General features: G+C 45.5%; 1 protein-coding gene across 6 annotated transcripts in view; it reads right to left on the bottom strand.

Moving 5' to 3' along the window:
* The window catches only part of ATXN2L (ataxin 2 like), a 1,992,254-nt gene that overhangs the window by 1,217,014 nt on the left and 756,558 nt on the right, over window positions 1-18,682 (bottom strand). For 4 of the 6 annotated variants that reach the window (XM_044058577.1, XM_044058574.1, XM_044058578.1 and 1 more), the window contains exons 6-7: window positions 7,575-7,729; window positions 7,374-7,465 (exon numbers count right to left, since the gene is read on the bottom strand). In XM_044058577.1, the coding sequence (XP_043914512.1) occupies window positions 7,374-7,465; window positions 7,575-7,729 (247 nt within the window). The remainder of the gene's footprint in view (window positions 1-7,373; window positions 7,466-7,574; window positions 7,730-18,682) is intronic. The other 2 variants (XM_044058575.1, XM_044058579.1) reach the window with 1 other exon arrangement.

Below are 18,682 nucleotides of genomic sequence, written 5' to 3'. Positions count from 1 at the left end.
AATCTAGACTTAGAAAAAGATATGAAAAGTTGATCAGGTTTTCTGAACATTTGCCCTGTCAAAATAAAAATGAAGTTGTCTATGCACATCTATTGTATGGAGAAGATGCACTCCCCCTTGTTTTGAAAGTTAGGAAAGAACACTAGAAGATTAATGACTTGGCTTAAGTTAGCCTCTGAAGCAACCTTAGGAATAAAGGAAGAATTAGCACACAAGGTGACTGTCCTTAAGGAAGATAAAATATGGAGGTTTGCAAGACAACGCTTTCAATTCCAAAACCATCTTAGATGAAGTGATGGCCACCAAGAAAATAGTTTACCAGGTAAGTAACTTTCAGTCTACCTTTGCTGCAGGTCCAAAAGAAGATGAAACTAAAGCCTGAAGAACTAAGGAGAGGTCCCAAGGAAGGACAAGTTCCTTGCAGGAGAACGTAGAAGAAAAATACCCTTCAGGAAAGCCTTGCATAGTTTAGATGAGGCTAGAGAGAAAGAACTTTCCCCAACATGAAAATTAGAAATGGCAGCAGGTTGTACCTTAACCAAATAAAAACTAGAACCAGTATTAAAAAGATGAGCCAAAAATTATGAAACTTCTCGTGGAAGGCTTTTGGGATGCAACCAAAAATTTTCGAACTGAAGAGGAAAGCCCAGGATTACTAGCAATCACTGGAAGGGGAGAAACCAAGCGGTTAACTTCGGGTTGAGGATATCCAGATGGGCGTGCCCCCAGGGGTGGAACAACAGATCTGGAGAAGGATCCAGAGTCCATGGTGCACAGACCAGATGAGACCAAAGGAAGGTGAACCACACTTCACAGGGACAAAAGAGGGGAATGAGGATGATGTGGCTCTTCAATCTTGCTTTCTGAAGAAATTTAGGAATGAGCAGAAAAGGGGAAGGTATGAAATACACCTGGGGGCCAAGCATGGACTAGAGCATCTCTTAGAGATTGTCCCTGTGGAAGGATAAGGGCAAGAAACTTACTGCATTTGGTGTTGGAGGAAGACACAAACAGGTTGCAGTAAAGTTGACATCATTTTTGGAAGATCATATCTGCCACTGTAGGGTTTAGAGACCACTTGTGAGGCATCAGGATGGCTCTGCTGAGCCTGTCCACTAGTATGTCTGACTTCCGCAGAATGGGCATTGCTATGAGAAAGCAATCTGAAGAGATTGCTCATTGCCACAACCTCATGGCCTCTCGACACAAGGGAAAAGAACTGGTTCCCCCTTGCTTGTTGATGTACCAGACCACCATGTTGTCTGTCTGAATCGCAATAGTTCCAGCAAGGAGAGGGGAGTAGAGGGCTTGCAATGCGAGAAGCACCACTCATCTCCAGAACATTTATATCCAAATTGGTCTCTGGGGGGACCATATGCCTTGAACTGCCTGCCCCAGACAGTGTCCACCCCCACCCAAGCTGAGAAGCATCCGTGGTCACAGTGGCTGTTCGGGGAGGAAGAATGAAAGGTCAGCCCTGGAGCAGGTCATCTAATTGCAGCCACCAAATAGACTGTTTGCAAGCCTAGGATATCCTGATACGGGGGTTCAGAGAGTAATGGAGAACAGACCACTGCATAGCTAGGGTCCACTGAAGCACTCTCATGTGCAGGCAGGTTAACAGCATTAGAGTGATTGCTGCTGCCATGGACCTCAAGGCCCAAAGAACAAGACTGGCTTGGGGCAAAGGAATGTCCATAATTTGTTTGATATGGGATCTCAGGCTGGAGATTCTGTTGGGAGTAAGGACAGCTACCAAGTACCAAGGGGTGTCCAAGCAAGTTTTGATAATGTCTATAACCCGGAGAGGAATCATATGGGATTTGCTTAGACAGATAGATATGCCAAAGGTCGAGGCTAGATATAGCAGGTACTCTCTGGCTTGAAGAAGTCTATGCCTGGTGGGAACAGTTAGGAGCCAATTGACCAAGTAAGGAAACACCTGGAATCCTTGCAATCTCAGGTGATCTGCTGCCACTACTATGCATTTGGTGAACACCCTGGGAGCTGTGATGAGATCAAAGGGCAGTGCTCTGAACTGATAGTGATTGGTTCCCAGCCTGAAGCTGAGGTACCTTCTTGGAGCACCTGTTCATCTTGATGTGACAGTTCTAGTCCTGAAGGTCTAGACAGCACATCCAATCATCTTTCCGCAGGAAGGGCAGAATGAACTGTAGCGTGACCATTTGAACTTTGAGTTATCAAGACTTGAGAAGTGTGAGATCCAGAATGGGTCTGAGGTTCCCCATCTTTTTCGGCACTAAAAAGAATCTTCAGTAAAAGCCAGATCAAATCTGGTCTGGGGGAGTGCTTTGGATGACTCTTTTTGAGAGCAGCTTCCCAATCTCTGAAGCTGCAGCCTCCTGCTGACTGGGTGGATCAGAGAGGATGTTCCTTGGGTGAGGTGTTTGGAAAATGGGTAGAGAATAGCCCCTGGATATGATCTTTAACACCCAACAATCTTTTGTGTTGGCTTCTCAGGCTGTTGGGTGCGGAGAGAAATGTGCCCCGACTGACTCCAGAGTAGAGCAGATGGACAATCCTTCAGGATTGCTGATTGGGTCTGTGCGAGAAAGAATCTCAAGACCCGATTCAATGGACCCCCTCTGCCACGAGGGTGGCACCTGTTATTATAACAGTTTCCCCCTCTGCATCTAGAAGAAAGGTCCCGTGGTGAATCGTGGAAAGGACCCTGTGACTTAAGGAACCACATCTTCTTGCCTCCATGCTGGTTCCTAGAAAATTATCACTGTCGGGTAGGGAAACGTATCCTGACAGCAAACGAGGTATTTCCATCCTTTTCACTTTGCAAGTGTGTGTCTAACAGTAGGACCAAAAAGGATTGATCCATTGAAGGGAGCATTAACAAAAAGACGCCTTACAGGGCTGCAAAAAATCACACGGCCACATCCAGGCATGGCATCTAACCGCAATGCCTGATCCACCCACCTGTGAGGCACCCTCTGCCACATTCATTCCTTCCTTCATTTATTGCATTTCTTAACCAGGAAAGTCCACATGGCCATTCTTGAGGAACAGGATTTCTGATCCTCGGAAAACATGAACCCTGGGACCGAGTTAGAGAGTTCGTTAAAGTCCCTCTGTAGCCTGGTTAAGTGCACCAGTTAGTTCAGCGCTCACAAAGCGAAAGCCGCTGAAGCGTAAATCTCCTTTCTGAACCTGTCCCAAATCTCTAGACTCCCTGTTTGACGGGGGGGACAGTGAAGCTCTGTTGGGCTAGCTCATTCATATTGGCGGCTGCTACCACCATGGTATCAACTCGGATCCTTTTAGGCCAATGTGGCCTGTTAGAAGGGGCACTAAAGATCTTATCCGGCCACCTGGGGATCAGTTCCACTGTGTCTAGTTCCTTCCACACCCTGCGGAAAACAAGATCAATAAGGGGATCCACAGGGGAAGACACCAAAGAAGTATATGGGCCTGACACAAAGGTTTCCAGAAACACCAACTCCTCCAGATTAGGGCTTTTAGAAGACCAACCAAGCTTCTGGCAAAGAATTTCCATGATGTCTCCAAAGAAGACATCTTCGGGTGGATATCTGGGGGATCCTTCTTCAACGAGATCGGTGTCCTCAGTGAGGAATTCCAAAGGGGAATCCAGGTATCTCCTTTTATACTTGTGCTTCCAAGGGACCTGCTCGGTGCGGTGTTCCTGAGAGGTACCGGAAGACTCAAGGGGTTCCACATGGGAAATAGACTAGAAATCTTTCTGGGCAGGCTGTTCTGGCGGGAACAGAGTAGATGCCTCAGGCACAGAAGCAGCTAAGGAGAGGCCGGAGTCCAAAGGTAGAGCAGAGGCTCTTCTGGGTGCAGACAGGACCCTCTCCACCACCTCAAAAGCAGAGGGAGATCGGGACACCCAAGGCATCCCTGCCGGAGCTGTCAATGGGAAAGATGCAGAGCCCCCAACCTCCCCCGGCTCCAAGTGGGGAGTCAGAGCTGAGCTGTCAAGCACCCAAGCCCCAAAAGGAAGAGATAGCTCTGAGAAAGTTGTAGCAGACATCAAATACTCAGATCTGGTGCCAAAGCTATGGCTCCAAGAGTCACTAGGCTCAGAAACAGTCAGACCTGAGGTAACAGTACCAGACGGCTCCGACGTCTTAGCTCCAGGGAGGCTCGGACCCGATAACTCTAAAATTCAGGGTCAGATCAGAGAAGGAGCAATAGGAGTGAAAGCAGGAACATTGCTCATGGATCCAGGAGTGGACATAGCAGACAAGATCCCCAGCTGGATCTGTGCCTTGAGGAATTTTACCATCAAGCTGTCTGCCTTGGCTTTGAAGAAGCTATGGGAGAACTTAACAGATGAAGCCACCGAAGCAGGCCTGAAGAGGGCCTAAGCTGCTGCAAGAGAGGAAACTTCTGTCTCAATGTCATGGACTGAGGGGAGGAGCTATGGCTCACAGGAGAAGGGGAGCCTCAAATGACTATTGGAGCCGAAGCTGTTGGCTCCGAAGACCTCTGGATTTTGGCGGTAGGATCCCCAGAGAGACCACACCTGCTGGATGACCTCTTGCTATCCTTACGTTTCTTGGGGGGAGGGGGGGGTTGAGCCTCTGAAGTGGAAGGAATGGCTGAATACAAAGAACATGGAAGAAGGCTCTTCAAAATTAGCTTGTTCTGGCGGTCAATAAGTGCACACTGGGTAAAACCAGCACAGATGGAGCAAGCAGAGTCAAGATGAGCCACTCCTAGACAAACGACATACTGGGTGTCAGCCAATGTTATCTTGTGCCTACAAGTGCTATATTTTTTTAACCCAGCGGGTTTAGGGTAAGCCACAGTCTCGCAACAAAAACACCAAACTGTAATACCACAAGAGGAAAGAAACAAACCACCAACAAAGGTCTGCAGCAAAAGACACTATTAAACCACAAACTAGACCAACTTTTTTTTTTTTTTTTTTTTTTTAACAGAAAGATCTGTATAACTATCTAAGATCAAAACCAGAAATTGGCTATGTCAAATGAAAGAAAAGGGGTAGGAAAGAGAGAGAAAAGCAACCACTAAAAATTATACTTTTTCCTTGACAAGGAATGCAGAGAAACAGCAGAAGCAATAGAAACTCAAAATTAAAAAAGAATATTAGGCAAATATATTAGAAAACACTCAGAGCTAAATGATTTCCCTGAAGAGCTCAGAGTGAAGACAACCCGATGCTTACAGAAATGGGGAAAATGTGATCTGATGAAGTGGGAGGAGATGGGCATCATGGGTAGGCGAGGAGCTCAGATGCTGCAGCCTACAGCTTTAGTATACAGCAGAGTCAGATCAGAGATCCACAGGCTGAAGAGCAAATGAAGGCAACAGCAGATCTAAATGTTTAGCAGCAGTAGGATTAACCAGTGCTACAGCTGCTGGGTCAGGGTTGGATTAGATACATAAAAATTTAAGAGTGAGGATCATAATATAATCTACCTACAGTTTTTTGGAGAAGAAGGCTGACTATCAGGGAAACTGCAGGCAGTAACTTGTACATCTTCCACATGCTGACAGCATAAGAGGCATATGGGAAAGTTCTGGAAATTCCATTTGCAACAGCTCATAGTATTTTCTGAGGGACTAAGAAGCATAACTATCCTCTCACTGAAAACAAAAAAACACTTGCAAATTCTGGAAACAGTCTCACAGATAGAGTAACCTTCAAAGGAAGAATAAGCTACCATGTTATTCTCTGAATCTTGACAAGAGATCAGAGGATAAAATCTTGCATCTGTCATCTTCCTTCCCAGATTCAGACTCTGGAACCTTTTCAGGAAGAAGTATCACTTTTCTTTTACCAGAAACTACCTTATAACAAGGATCAACAGCCTGAATTAGACCTTGAGCTAGACCTAATAAACTACTGTTGTTCAAAGAAACTTGAGCAGGAGCAGATAAATGTTTAGTTGTTGGGTTTTCTTCTGACAGGAAAAATGGGTCCAACAAGTTGTTGATGGCAGTAGCAGCTTCCCCGGGGATGAGCACAACATTCTGACTGAACAGGGAAGACTTCCCTGCTTTCCCTCCCAGGACAGACAAGTGGCTCTCCCTTGCCCACTGAGGGGACCCCAACAGCCACAGAGGACACAGCTAAGCCCCAGTTCACAATAGCTGCATGTGCTACTCCATGGGGAACTGGGGTAAAAGATGACTGGTCAGACAAACCAGCTTTGGTCATAGCACAGTAGCCCACCTGCGGCTATGGCAAACTGCTAGTCAGTTGTGGTGGAAAAACCTGTTACCTTAACTGCTTCTTTTTGTGGTTTGCTGAAGGAACGATCATGGACCGATAGTTTGTTCCATGACCAACCCAAAAATGGTGCTTCTTTCCAAGGGAAAACAAATACCACAATCCTGTAAAATGTTTAAGTTCTAAAAAGTCACTTTCCCTACTAAAAACACAGTAAAAAAACACTTTGCCAGCCCCAAAAGTAAAATAAACAATTTTCCCAGACAAAAAAAAATTTAAACTATTTTAACAACTTATAAAAGTGTCAGGGAAAAGAGACTTTGTTCATCTTTTTTGTTTGCAATGTCAGTTCACCAGTGTGACAAACAAAAATGTTATGAAAGTAAAGAATGGCTGCCTATTCCACAGGAAAATGAAAATCACAAAGACCAACCAATAGATTACAGTCAAGAGCATGAACAGCATTTCTGAATATAAAGGCAGGCAGCTAAAACGACTCCCTAATGAAATGTCAGCACTCCACAATCAAAAAGAAAGACTGTAAATATAGGAGAAGAGTGAATCTCCAACATCGCTCTTTCTCCTTTCAACTTTTTTTTATAAGGAGGACAACCCTTTTCACACAGACCCCCAAACTTATAAATACCAACTTCAAGACAGCCATATCTCCAAGAAAAGGGAATATTCCAGGAAATGGCAATCTTAGACTTAGTATATGCAAGTCGTCTTTCATCCTCTCAGTCTTCCTTGTTTCTAGACTCATTCTAGCAGGTCTTGACGTGTCAAATGGTTACCAGCTAAATCACCTTTTATGCTGTGAACACAAAACAGAGAAGACAGTGCTGACAGGGCAAAGGACAACTTGGGAATGGACAGATATGGTCCACTGTACTTACAAGCAGCCCCATGATGGGCAAGCAAATCAATACAGGCTGCAAAACTAAACAAAATAGATCTTCAAACTGCAATGTAATAGCAAAACTAAAGAGGAAGGAAAACTCCATGCATATAGCACAATGACTTCTAAATCAAACATGCTTAAAACATAGAAATAACCCGTAGTCTGTTAACAAGTTTACTGCATTAAGCATGAACAAACGTTTTTACACCACCTAACTGTACAATGAAACAAACACAAAAAACAGCACTATACAGCCATATGTGCACATCAGGTACTTACGTGTACAAAGAGAGGCTGCTATCATAGGTTGTTTTCACACCATAGTTCTCCTCATTAAATTTGAACATGTCGTTAGCGTCCCAGCCATTTGACTACAAAACAGCAAAAAACACTATTACCATCAGAGCCCACCCTCCTCCTCCTCCAAGATGTCCTTTAAAATAGGAAATCACATCATACAGTAGTCCAATCTATACTTGCTTGTGTTAAGAAGACAAAGTAAGACTGTACCATGTCAGACTCCAGGTCATAATCATCACTGTTGCTATCTCCTCCCTCCCACCGCTGGAGGACCTTCTCTTTGTGCTCACCATTCACTTTTGAGTTTGTTACAATTGCAGAGTCTGTGAACCTGTCTGAAAACAATTAGAGGAGAAAAAAATATGAGTGTAAAGCAAGACAGTTGACATTGGTCATTTAAATCCTCTGCATGCATTTCATTTCACCATCACTAGCACTCAGTGCAACAGATCCATAGAAACTATAGGACACACAGTTAAAGTGATGAAGAGGAAAGTAATGTCACAAAAATGGTATCTGAACACCACTACAAATCTGCTGAAAAGGGCAAGCAAAACTAAATGCTACAAGTTCCTAACCACCACTCAAATTCTCAACAAAATGAAGACGGAGGCAGACAAGCAATGCAAGAGAAATACAGCTGTGTAAGCAACTCACCATAACAGCAGTGTACAAGAAAGAATAGTTGTGTAAAATCTTACCATAACCATAGATTGTCCTTTACTTCCATGTTGCAGTATTCATACTGTGGGATTTTCCACTTCAGGCGACCCAACATCGGCTCCTATACAAAAGATTAAGCCTGGCTGCTGTAGGTGTGTGGGACATCACATGCAGGGCCATAAACCAGGGACCATAAATGTGATGTCTGCAAAAACAGACCTCAGAACTTGAAGCCCAGGATAAGGTGTACAAAAGAACAAGCTGAGGATAAGGAGAAAATGTCCCTGAAGGGCTGTAGAGATTAGCCTGTAGGGAGTGGATACAGAGGTCAAAAGACCAACCATCCGCCTGAAAAGGGTCCCTTGTCCTTAAGGGAACGCCATTTTGAGAAACTCTGCCATTTAGACAAATAGTTATTCCTAGTAGTTGGTTTCCTGGCCTCCCTCAGGACTGAGAGCACGTCCTCTGAGTAATGTTGCCTGAAAGGGATCAGAAGATGATCACCCACAGAGTCTGATGCAGCAAAAGCAGCTGGGGGTGAATGAGAGATCCCTTTTGTTGTCTGAGTAGGTCCACATTGTGGGGTAACTTGTGGTGATTGCCCTTGGCTAGAGAGAGAAGGGGGAACCAGTGTTACCTTGGCCAATAGGGAGTCACCAGCAACATTTTTGGTTGGTTCTTCTTGATCTTCAGTAGGACCTTTTGTATTAGAGGGAAGGGAGGAAAGACATACAGGAACATTCTCTTCCATGGAAAGCTGAAAGCATTCACCCTACAGGCTTAGTGGAGTGTGATCCCTGATGCAGAATTTGTTTAGTTGTCTTTTCTGGGGGGAGGCAAACAGATCTACTTGACGTGTGCCCCACTGGTGGACGATTCTAAGAAGGTTTACCTGTGCAACATCCATTCATGTTGTTGAGAGGATGTTCTGCTGAGTAAATCTGCTTTTTTTTTTCCTGAGGTGGGATGTAAAAGGCCTGCAGGAAAAGGCTGTGACTGGTTGCAAGTTCCCAGATTTGTACGGTTATCCGGCATGACTGGCATGCCTTTGTCCCTCCTTGCTTGTTGAGGTACCACATGACAGTTGTGCTGTCTGTCACAATGTGAAGCAGCCCTGGTTGCAAGATGGGATGGAAAGCTTTTAGAGCCAGCAAGACTGTAGTCATTTCTCTGACACTAATGTGTTGCTTTTGCAGGGCAGGTGTCCAACGTAGTTGTACCCTGAAGTCCTTTAAAACTGACCCCCGCCCCCACCCCACCCTAGGTCTGATGCATCTGTGTGCATGGATTGAGTGGTGGGGTGGAGTTGAAGAGGAATGCCCTGGTTCTGTACAATTTGCTGAATCCACCACTTGAGTTCTGTTTTTAAGCAGGGCAGAAGGGGAATAAGTTTGTCTAGTGGATGCTCATGTGCATCCTGGCTAATGGCAGCATGGGAATAGTAGCTGCCATGAGACCTAGGACTTGCAGAAATTGTTTTTCAGAGAGATTAGATTCTAAAAGTAGGCTTTGAAAATGAGTGGAGAGAGACTCCACTTTGTATGGTGGGAGAAAGGATCTCATCGGGTCTGTTCTGATCCTGGAGCCTAGGAAAACTGTTCTGCTGAGGAAGAAGAGAGGATTTCTGTAGGTTAACGGTGAAGCCCAAGTTGTGAAGGAGAGTCATGATGAACTTGAGATGGGTTTGTGGGGTGGACTCTGATTCTGCTAGAATGAGCATGTTGTCCAGGTAAGGGTAGATTTGGACTCCCTTGGTTCTGCAATAGGCAATGGCTGGGGCCAAGCACTTTGTAAATACTCTGAGAGCCATAGACAAGCCAAAGGGCAAGGATGTAAACAAAGTGTGAAGAGTGGCCAGTGAAGGGCAGAAACTTCCTGTGGAAGGGCCTGATAGGAATGTGCAGGTAAGCATCCTTCAGGTCCAGAGTGACCATAAAGGCTTGGGGTGGAATGGAGGGTAGAAGAGTTTGAAGGGAGAGCATCCTGAAGGAGGGAACCTTTAGAAACAGATTCAGATAGGAGAAATCCAGGATTGGCCTCCAAGGGCCATCCTTTTTGGGGACTAGGAATAGAAGCCTTCTACTTCATGTCCTGAGGGAACTGGTTCTATAGTTCCTAGAGTCAGGAATTCTTTCAATATGAGAGGGAATAGATGAAGCTGATTTTTTGGAGGAAGAGGAATGCTTTTTGTTTTTTCCTTCTTGGATAGAAAATATCATTTTTGGATGATGGAAAGAACCCAAAGATCTGAGGTGATGGTTTTCCAGACAGGGAGGCAGTGGGTAAGGTGGGCGGACAGAGGCAGTTGAGCAAGACAGTCATGTTGAAGTGGGGTCTCGTCTGTCTGGAAAGGGCTGCTTGGTTGGGGGCTGAGAGTTGGGGGTTCTGGAGTAGGGCAGTCTCCTGGATCCCCTACGAGGCCTACAGGAGGAAGGACATGACGCTGAGGAAGTCCTTCTGACAAAGGAAGTTTTAGCTGGATAGTTCCTGTAATGTCTAGGGAAGGGGGACACCAGCAGATGCTTAATGTCCTACAAGTCTTTGCTTTTCTCTTGTAAGTTTTTGAAAAGTTCTGCTGAATTTTTCCCAAATAAAAGGTTGTGGGGCTCAGTGGAGCATCCATGATTTTGGATTTAAAATCCTCTGGCAGAGATTGTAGGTGAAGCCAGGAATATCTATGCAAAGCAGATGCAGAGGCAGCAGACCTGGCTGAGGCCTCTGCTGCATCATAACTGCACCTAATAGTGTCTGGCTACATGTGTATCTAGAGACAGTTTCGATGCAATGTCAGACTTGGTTGGACAGTCTGGGGCGGAAGCCAGCAAGACCAGGTACAGGGCATGTTTAACCAAGTGTGTTTGATAACTGATCGCACTGAGGGCCAGGGTAGAGGAAGTGTATACCTTCTTACCCATTCTGTCCATGGCTTTGCTGTCCTTATCTGTGGGCAAAAGTGAAGCAGAAGGCAATTGCCTAGACTGTCTGTCTGGGGACACAGCAATAACCGCTGGGTCTGCCAGGGGAGGTTTCACCAGAAACTTCTGGTCATCAGGCACTTTGTAAAACCTATCCAGCCTTTTAGTGACAGGAGGTTGAGATTCTGGATTCTTAGAGACCGAGTTAAAAGGCATCTAGGAAGGATGAAGCACTGGAGGAATAGCTGGAGAGGGAGACTCAAGTTGCAAAAGTTCAAAATATCTTTTCTGGGCATCTGTCATCAAGGTAGTATCCCCACTTGAAGTACTCTCTCATTTTGGAAATAGTTTCCCCAAAGTTAATATCCTCTGGTGGGGAATCTCCCTCAATGGAGTCTTTGTCTGGGGAACAATAATCCACAGGTGAAGCAATCTGAGACACACAGAGGAGTAGTACTGGTCTGGTTCTTCTTCTTCTCCCTGTTGAGCAGTGGGTAAAGGGAGGGAGGGAGGGAGGAAGCACAGGCTGGCCTAGGGCAAAGCACATGAATGTAGGTAGGTGCAGGGCCTGTAGGCCTAAGGACCATAAAGGCCTGCATTAAAGAATTGGTAAACGACTGCCAATCTGGAGTTCCTTGAGGCGTTGGGCTCAAGTGTTTTTGTCTTTTTTTTTCTTTGTTGGTGTTGGCTTAGGGTTAAGCCCTAGGGATAGAGGCCTGGGCTGCAGCAAGAGAGATCTCAGTGGGCCAACCAAAGTACAGTTGTGTACCTACCATAAATGTAGATGTTCGAGTGTATTCACTGTTGCAGTCATTACACTTGGGTTATCCTGCTGGCAGGCTACCCGCAGTTGGCCTGAATTCCAAAGTCCTGGTCGGCGTCGGTTGCTGTCGCCTCTTCCCTGATGTCAGTGCGCCAGGGGTATAAAAGATGCAGCCAACGCCATTTTCTTCAGTTTTTCTTGCCCCAGATGTCAGGTGCCCCCAAAAGGGTAGGCTGTAAAAATTATGATCATAAAAAAGCATGCACATAACCTTCATCTACAAGCAAATACACCACATAGGTTGTACAGAATAGAGAGGTACAGATTAGTCCCAGCAAAGAAAAAAGGGGGATGGTGTGAGGACAACCTGGACTGCAAGAGTGAATACACTCTAACATCTACATTTATGGTAGGTACACATCTGTACTATGTTCATCGTGTTTCACTGTTGCAGTCATTACACTTGGGTTGAATCCCAAAGCTGAGGTTGGGTGGCTGGGTCTAAATAGAGTTTGGGGTGGCTATGGGGCCCTGCAGAACTGCAGTGGCAAAGCCTGCTCTGGATTTAGAGTAGAGAGGTAAATGGTAGTGCTTTGTAAAAGTGTGCACTGAAGTCCAAGTTGCAGCCTCCAAAATATCTTTGGTTGGTACTCCTCTGAGAAAGGCTGCTGAAGTGGCTGCTGCTCTGGTAGAATGTGGCCTAATGCCCTTGGGCACTGATTTGCCATGTTGAGAATAGCAGAAATGAATGCAGTGGCCTATCCATTTTGAAATAGTCTGCTTTGAAATGGCTTTTCCTTGGGAACCTGCAGCATATGCCACTAAAAGTTGCTCAATTTTTCTGAAGGCTTTAGTCTTGTCCAAGTAAAAGCGTAACTGTATGTGTATGTCCAAAGTATGCAGAAGTCTCTCTCCCTTATGCTGTGGGTTTGGATAAAAGGTAGGCAAATGTATGGTTTGGTTAAGAGCCACACTTTACACTACCTTAGGCATAAATGTCGGGTTTGTCCTTAGAGACAACCTGTCCTGATGGAAAATAATAAAGGGTTCCACAGCCATTAGTGCCTGTAACTCTGAGACTCTTCCTGCTGAAGTTATTGCTAGAAGAGCGGTTTTCCATGACAAGTATTTTATCTCTGCTGTATTGGCTGGTTCAAAAGGAGGCAGTGTGAGTTTTTCCAAGATAAAATTGAGGTCCCATGTAGGTATTGGAGCTCTCCTTGGAGGTCTTATGTTCCAGGCTCCTCTGAGAAACTGTTAGCAGTGGATGAGAAAAAATAGGGGGATCCGTATTGTAATGAGGTGAAATGGCAGAGGCATGGGTCTTAATTGATGAGAAGGATAAGCCTTTGTCCAACATCTCAGTTAGGTATTGCAAAATCTGAGGAATATTAGGCTCAAGTGAGTCAATTCCTGCACTTGGTTCCAAGCACAGAATCTCTTCCATTTTTCTGCATAAGATTTTCTGGTGCTGGGCCTCCTGGCCTCCAAAATAACATCCATAACTGCTTTAGAGAGAGGTGTGTTCTGCATGATTACATTATCCGCCATGCAGCCAGATTTAGGGTTCTGAGTTGGCTGTGCAAGATCGGATTGTTCTGTTGGGTCAACAAATGAGGTATTAGAGGCAATGTCCAGGCTGGGCCTTGAGACAAGCTCTTTAGGATTGGGTACCAGTGCTGGCGTGGCCAGTCTGGGGCAATCAGTATCATTTTTGGCTTTGCTTGTCTGACCTTTAGGAGTACCTTGGAGAGGAGAGGCAGAGGAGAAAAGGCATATACTGTAAGCGACTTCCAGCTGAATGAAAGGGCGTCCACTTTCCATTCTTGCTTGTGATAAGTCCAAGTGCAGAATCTCTGTAGCTGGCAGTTGTGAGGGGAGGCAAATAGATCTATGTCTGGACATCCACATTTCCCTGTTATCATGTTGAAGATTTGTAGATCCAGTTTCCACTCGTGAGGATCCATGAGGTATCTGCTTAGCTCGCCTGCCAAAGTATTTGTCTTTCCTGGCAGGAATTGTGCTTGCAGATGTACTTGGCAAGTCAATGCTGTGTTCCACAAAATCATGGCTTGCTTGCATAGGGGGTAGGAATGTGTGCCCCCTTGCTTATGTACCACATAACTGTAGTATTGTCCGTCTTTTATCAGTAGCTGTCCTGGATGGAGTAGGTCCTTGAAGGCTGTCAGGGCATTTTGTACAGCTAACATCTCTTTTTGATTGATATGAAGATGCATTTTGTTTGTGAGCCATGTGCCCTTAATACATTTTCCTGCCATGAGCGCCCCACAGGCATAATCTGATGCATCTGTTGTTAGTGTCTGCCTGGCAGTGGGTAAGGTGAATGGCTGTCCCTTGTTGTGGTGACAGGTCTGTGCCCACCATAAAAACTCCTGTTGCAGGCAGGGAATAAGAGTAATTACCGTTTCCAGGCTGTGGCAATGTTGAGTCCAAACACTTTTTAGATACCATTGTAGTTTCCTCATATGCAGTCTCGCACATGGAATTAGTAGAATGCGGGATGTCATGTAGCCCACAGCCTGCAGAATTTTTCTTGCAGATAACTGAGTCTTTGTTGCCATATCTTTGAAGTAAGAAGTCAGATGCTTTTGTTTGTCTGGCGTGAGATCAGCCATCCGGGCAGTTGTATTTAAGCTTGCACCCAGGAATATTACCTCTTGAGAGGGTACTAGTTTGGATTTCTTTTCGTTTACTGTGTACCCTAAGCAAATTACTAATCTTTTTACAAACGCCAGATGCTGTAGAAGAAAATCTTTGTTCTCTGCTTGAATAAGGCAGTCGTCCAAGTAGGGATATATTTGAATTCCTCTGTCTGCAGAATGCAATTACTGGTGCCAGGCATTTTGTGAAGACCCTGGGTGCAGTAGATAAGCCAAAAGGCAGTGCAGAGAATTGGTAGTGCACTGAGCCAGTGATGAATCTGAAGTGTCTTCTGCAAGACTGTCTGATTGGGACATGCAGGTATGCCTCTTAAGTCCAAAGTTATGAGCCAAGCCTTCTTGCCCAGCATGGGCAGTAGCTGCTGTAAAGTTAACATATTGAATTTTGGAACTTCCAGAAATGTGTTTAGAATAGACAGGTCCAGTATTGGTCTCCAGGCTTTGTCCTTTCTGGGCACCAAGAAAAGTCTAGAGTAAAATCCTTGCCCCTGCTCTTGTTGTGGTACTTGTTGAATGGCCCTCATGTACAAGAGGGTTGTAATTTGATTTTGCGCCTCTGCCCATTGATTGTGTGGCAGGTCTGGCATACCTTTTGCCCTTGGCAGGGTGTGAAAATGGAACCTGTAACCGTGGGACACTATGTTCAAGACCCATTTGTCTTGGGTAATCATTTGCCAATTTGCTGAAAAAAGTGCTAGTTTTCCCCCCAGGGGGGCTGTCAAAAGAGAAGTGCTTGGATCTGGCAGAGGAATGTCAATGGGACTGTTTCCTGTAAGGTTGTAAGTTGTCTTCTCCGCTTTTGGAGGTAGGAGCACCCCATAGTTTAGGCCTGTATGAGCCTTGGGGCTGAGATCTGCCTCTGGGACGTCTGTATCTGCCTCTTTGTGGCCTGTCTGATACTGGAAAGGACAATTTTTTTGAAGGCCAGTTTCTGCTAAATCTGGGTGGCTGTACCTGTAAAAAACCCTTAACTGTTTGCATGGATTTCGCTTTATCCTCCATTTTAACACCTCTTCTGCTTTAGCACCAAACAAAGTATCATGCTGTAATGCAGCATCTAATAATTTTGCTTTAACATGATCAGGCAGATTCTGTTCCTTTAACCAAGCATGCCTTCTAATAACAGAACCTGTAACAGCGGCCCTGCAAGAGGCCTCCAGTGAATCATAACCACATTGCAAAGTATGCTTTCTCACTTGTTCAGCTGCATGCAATAAATCCTGCATTTCCTTGTTCTCTGCACATTCAGAAGTTGTCAGCATTTTCTGTTTAAGCAGTGACATTAAGTATTGCTGATATTTAAGCATATGAAACTGACAATTTAAAGCCCTTACAGCCAGGGTAGCAGAAGTGTAAACTTTTCTCCCCCATCTGTCCAGTGCCCTAGAATCCCTATCAAAGGGGACAGGGTTTTTTTGCAGTGGAAGCTTTGACCCCCTTGGGAACCCGAGATATAGTTTCTGGATCCGCAGCGGGGTTTTTATATAGGAATTTATGTGAATCAGGGACCCTGTAGTATCTGTCTGGCTTAGCAAGAGCGGGGGGTAAAGAGTCAGGTGACAGGCCAAACTCTGAAAATACATCATCTACAATGTCTAGAACAAGAGGAATAGCAAGGGGTCTGTGCTGAGGGAGAAGCAGAAAGTCTCTGAGCCTTTTCTTAGATTCTCAGTAATCTTGGATCTCCCAGTGGAAATGCTCCCTCATGGTATGCAGGGTTTCCCCCAAAAAAAAATCCTCAGGAGGAGAGGCTGAAGGAATGGATTCGTCAGCATCAGAGTCCTCATAAGGAGGAATAGAATAGCCCTGTTCAGAAGAGGAATTTGAGGAAAAAGAAACCTGATCTGAAGAATCATATTCTGTCTCTTGCCTAGGCCTATCAGGAGGGGGATGGGAACCCCTGATCATAGTAATTAGGTCTTCTGCCACTTTAAGCATCTGTTTTTTAGGCATGGAAGTCTGAGTAGGAGAATGCTGTACTTGTCTCTGTCTTTAGAGCTGCTTTAGTCTTTGAAGCTGAAGATGGTTTAACATATAACTGTGCAGGTCTGAAGACACCCTCAGAAGCCGATGCCTGCTCAGCGGCTCCAGACCCATCTGAGGGAATGATTTCCAAGTGTCCAATACCTTGAGTATCCAGATGCCCCTTCAGCTCCACATGGGAGTCGGAAGCGGCCTGTGGGACTGAGGTAGCGGGCGCCAGGGGCTGCGAAAGCGCCTCACTGAGAACAGGCGACTGGCCTACCGGAGGCCTCGTCGTCGGTTTTGGACCTCGGATGCCTATCCTTTTCCTTGTCCTTGTGTTTTTTGTAAACTCCGGTCGTCGGCTGTTCCGACGGCATTATATAATTAAACCTTCGGCCAAAGTAATGAAATGCAAAATCAAACAGACACTTAACAGTGCGTTGGTTAAATCTAGCGCAAAACCGACAGCTAGCAACCTCGTGGTCAGGGCCTAGCCAAGGAATACAGTAAGAGTGAAAATCCTTATGAGGTATTGGTTTCCCACAAGAAATGCAATTAACTTTTTCTGACATCGGTCTGGAGCAAGAAAAAAGTTTCCCCAATGGGGTACTTAGCTTTAATGAAGACTTCGGTTCTGAAATTCCGATTCGAAAATCTCAGGAGTCGGCCGACCGGCACTTGCGAACTGCTTTTGCTTCGGGCACCAAGCGGCAAGAAAGACTGAAGAAAATGGCGTCAGCTGCATCTTCTATACCCCTGGCGCACTGACGTCAGGGAAGAGGCGACAGCAACCGACACCGGACCAGGACTTTGGAATTCAGGCCGACTGCGGGTAGCCTGCCAGCAGGATAACCCAAGTGTAATGACTGCAACAGTGAAACACGAACATCTAATGGTTCCCCCTCGACGGTTGTGGCCGGCGTCAGGATTGACTCCGAAGACGTGCTATCCGTGGCTGCAGTAACAGCCTCTTCCAGATGAACCGTCAAAGCTGACAGAGTAATCAGGTGTCCCTCGGCCCCTACATCGGTAGTTGGCAGGAAGTCCAATGGCGGAGCGGCATCGAGAGAAGGTCTGGAAATCTTGGCCTTCTTCCTCGGCTTTTCAGACTGGCAGCCGACTCGGGATCCATCCTGAGAGTAAGGCGTTTTAATTGCTGATTCTCTAAATACAAATTTAGTACGGCCAGACGGCTGCGTAGGATTTTTGGCATGAAAGACTGACAAATGGAGCAGGCCTTATGGCCGTGCTTCTTATCTAAGCAAAACACACACCGGTCATGAGAATCATTGTGTGGTATCTGACTACCGCAATTACATTTGCTTTTTTTCTCAGACATCGACTAAAAAGGGAAACCTACTGCAAACAAACTCAAGTATACACAAGACAGAAAAACCCCAACAGGATACTTATCTTTTGAAGTCTTCGGTCGTAGGAGCGAAACTGTCGAAGCTAATGTCTGCGGCTGAAAAGTTCTGAGGTCTGTGCGTGCAGCTGTCACGTTTACGGTCCCTGGTTTATGGCCCTGCATGTGGTGTGATGTCCCATGCACCTACAGCAGCCAGGCTTAAGCCTTTGTATATGAGCCGACGTCGGGTCACCTGAGGTGGAAAATCCCACAGTATGAATACTGTAACATAGGAATAGAATGACATTCACTGTTGCAGTATAAGTAGTTATCCATCAACACTAAATGAAATTAAACATCAAACCATCTTGTCGGACTTCCATAACTTTTAACCGCCCCCACCCCAGGACATCAGTCGACCAAAAGGCTGAACAGACCACCAGCTATGGACACCCTCTGGCATTGTTACTCTGTCTTGTATAACCATGAAGCTTCACAGTCTCATGAATTAGTGGTGCTTTATTGTTGTAGTGCCATCTGCAAGGCCAAGAAACCTTAAAAACAGAGGCCCTAGCCCTACACTCCACTACGGACCAGTCTGTCCCTATATTTCAACTGAATGACATCATCTTTAATAAGGACCTCTTATTACCTCAACCTAATTCCAAGCACAAATGATAAGATGCAAAACAAGAGGACAGAAAGGAGCAGTCCCTAATGTAATAATGATTCCCCTACTCAAACACCTATTATTGTGAAGTACATCGCACCCTGCAGCACTGCACTGGGAAATCCTGCCCTTCTTCTGGACTGTACATTCAGCTTGTACAGCCAGGAAAAAAAAGTGAAAACAGAAGTACAAACAGTGGTCTAACAAACATTCTGGGCTGATGAATGTTTCATGACAGCTGCTACGGTGGCTGTTGCCTACTAGACTGTGCCCTCACCAGAAA

This window comes from Protopterus annectens, chromosome 16.part0 (genome assembly GCF_019279795.1).
Source record: "Protopterus annectens isolate FY-2018-M chromosome 16.part0, PAN1.0, whole genome shotgun sequence".
In the NCBI taxonomy this organism is placed as follows: domain Eukaryota; kingdom Metazoa; phylum Chordata; order Ceratodontiformes; family Protopteridae; genus Protopterus; species Protopterus annectens.
Note: the sequence above shows the minus strand (reverse complement) of the source record. Positions and strands in the feature narration are given on the sequence as shown.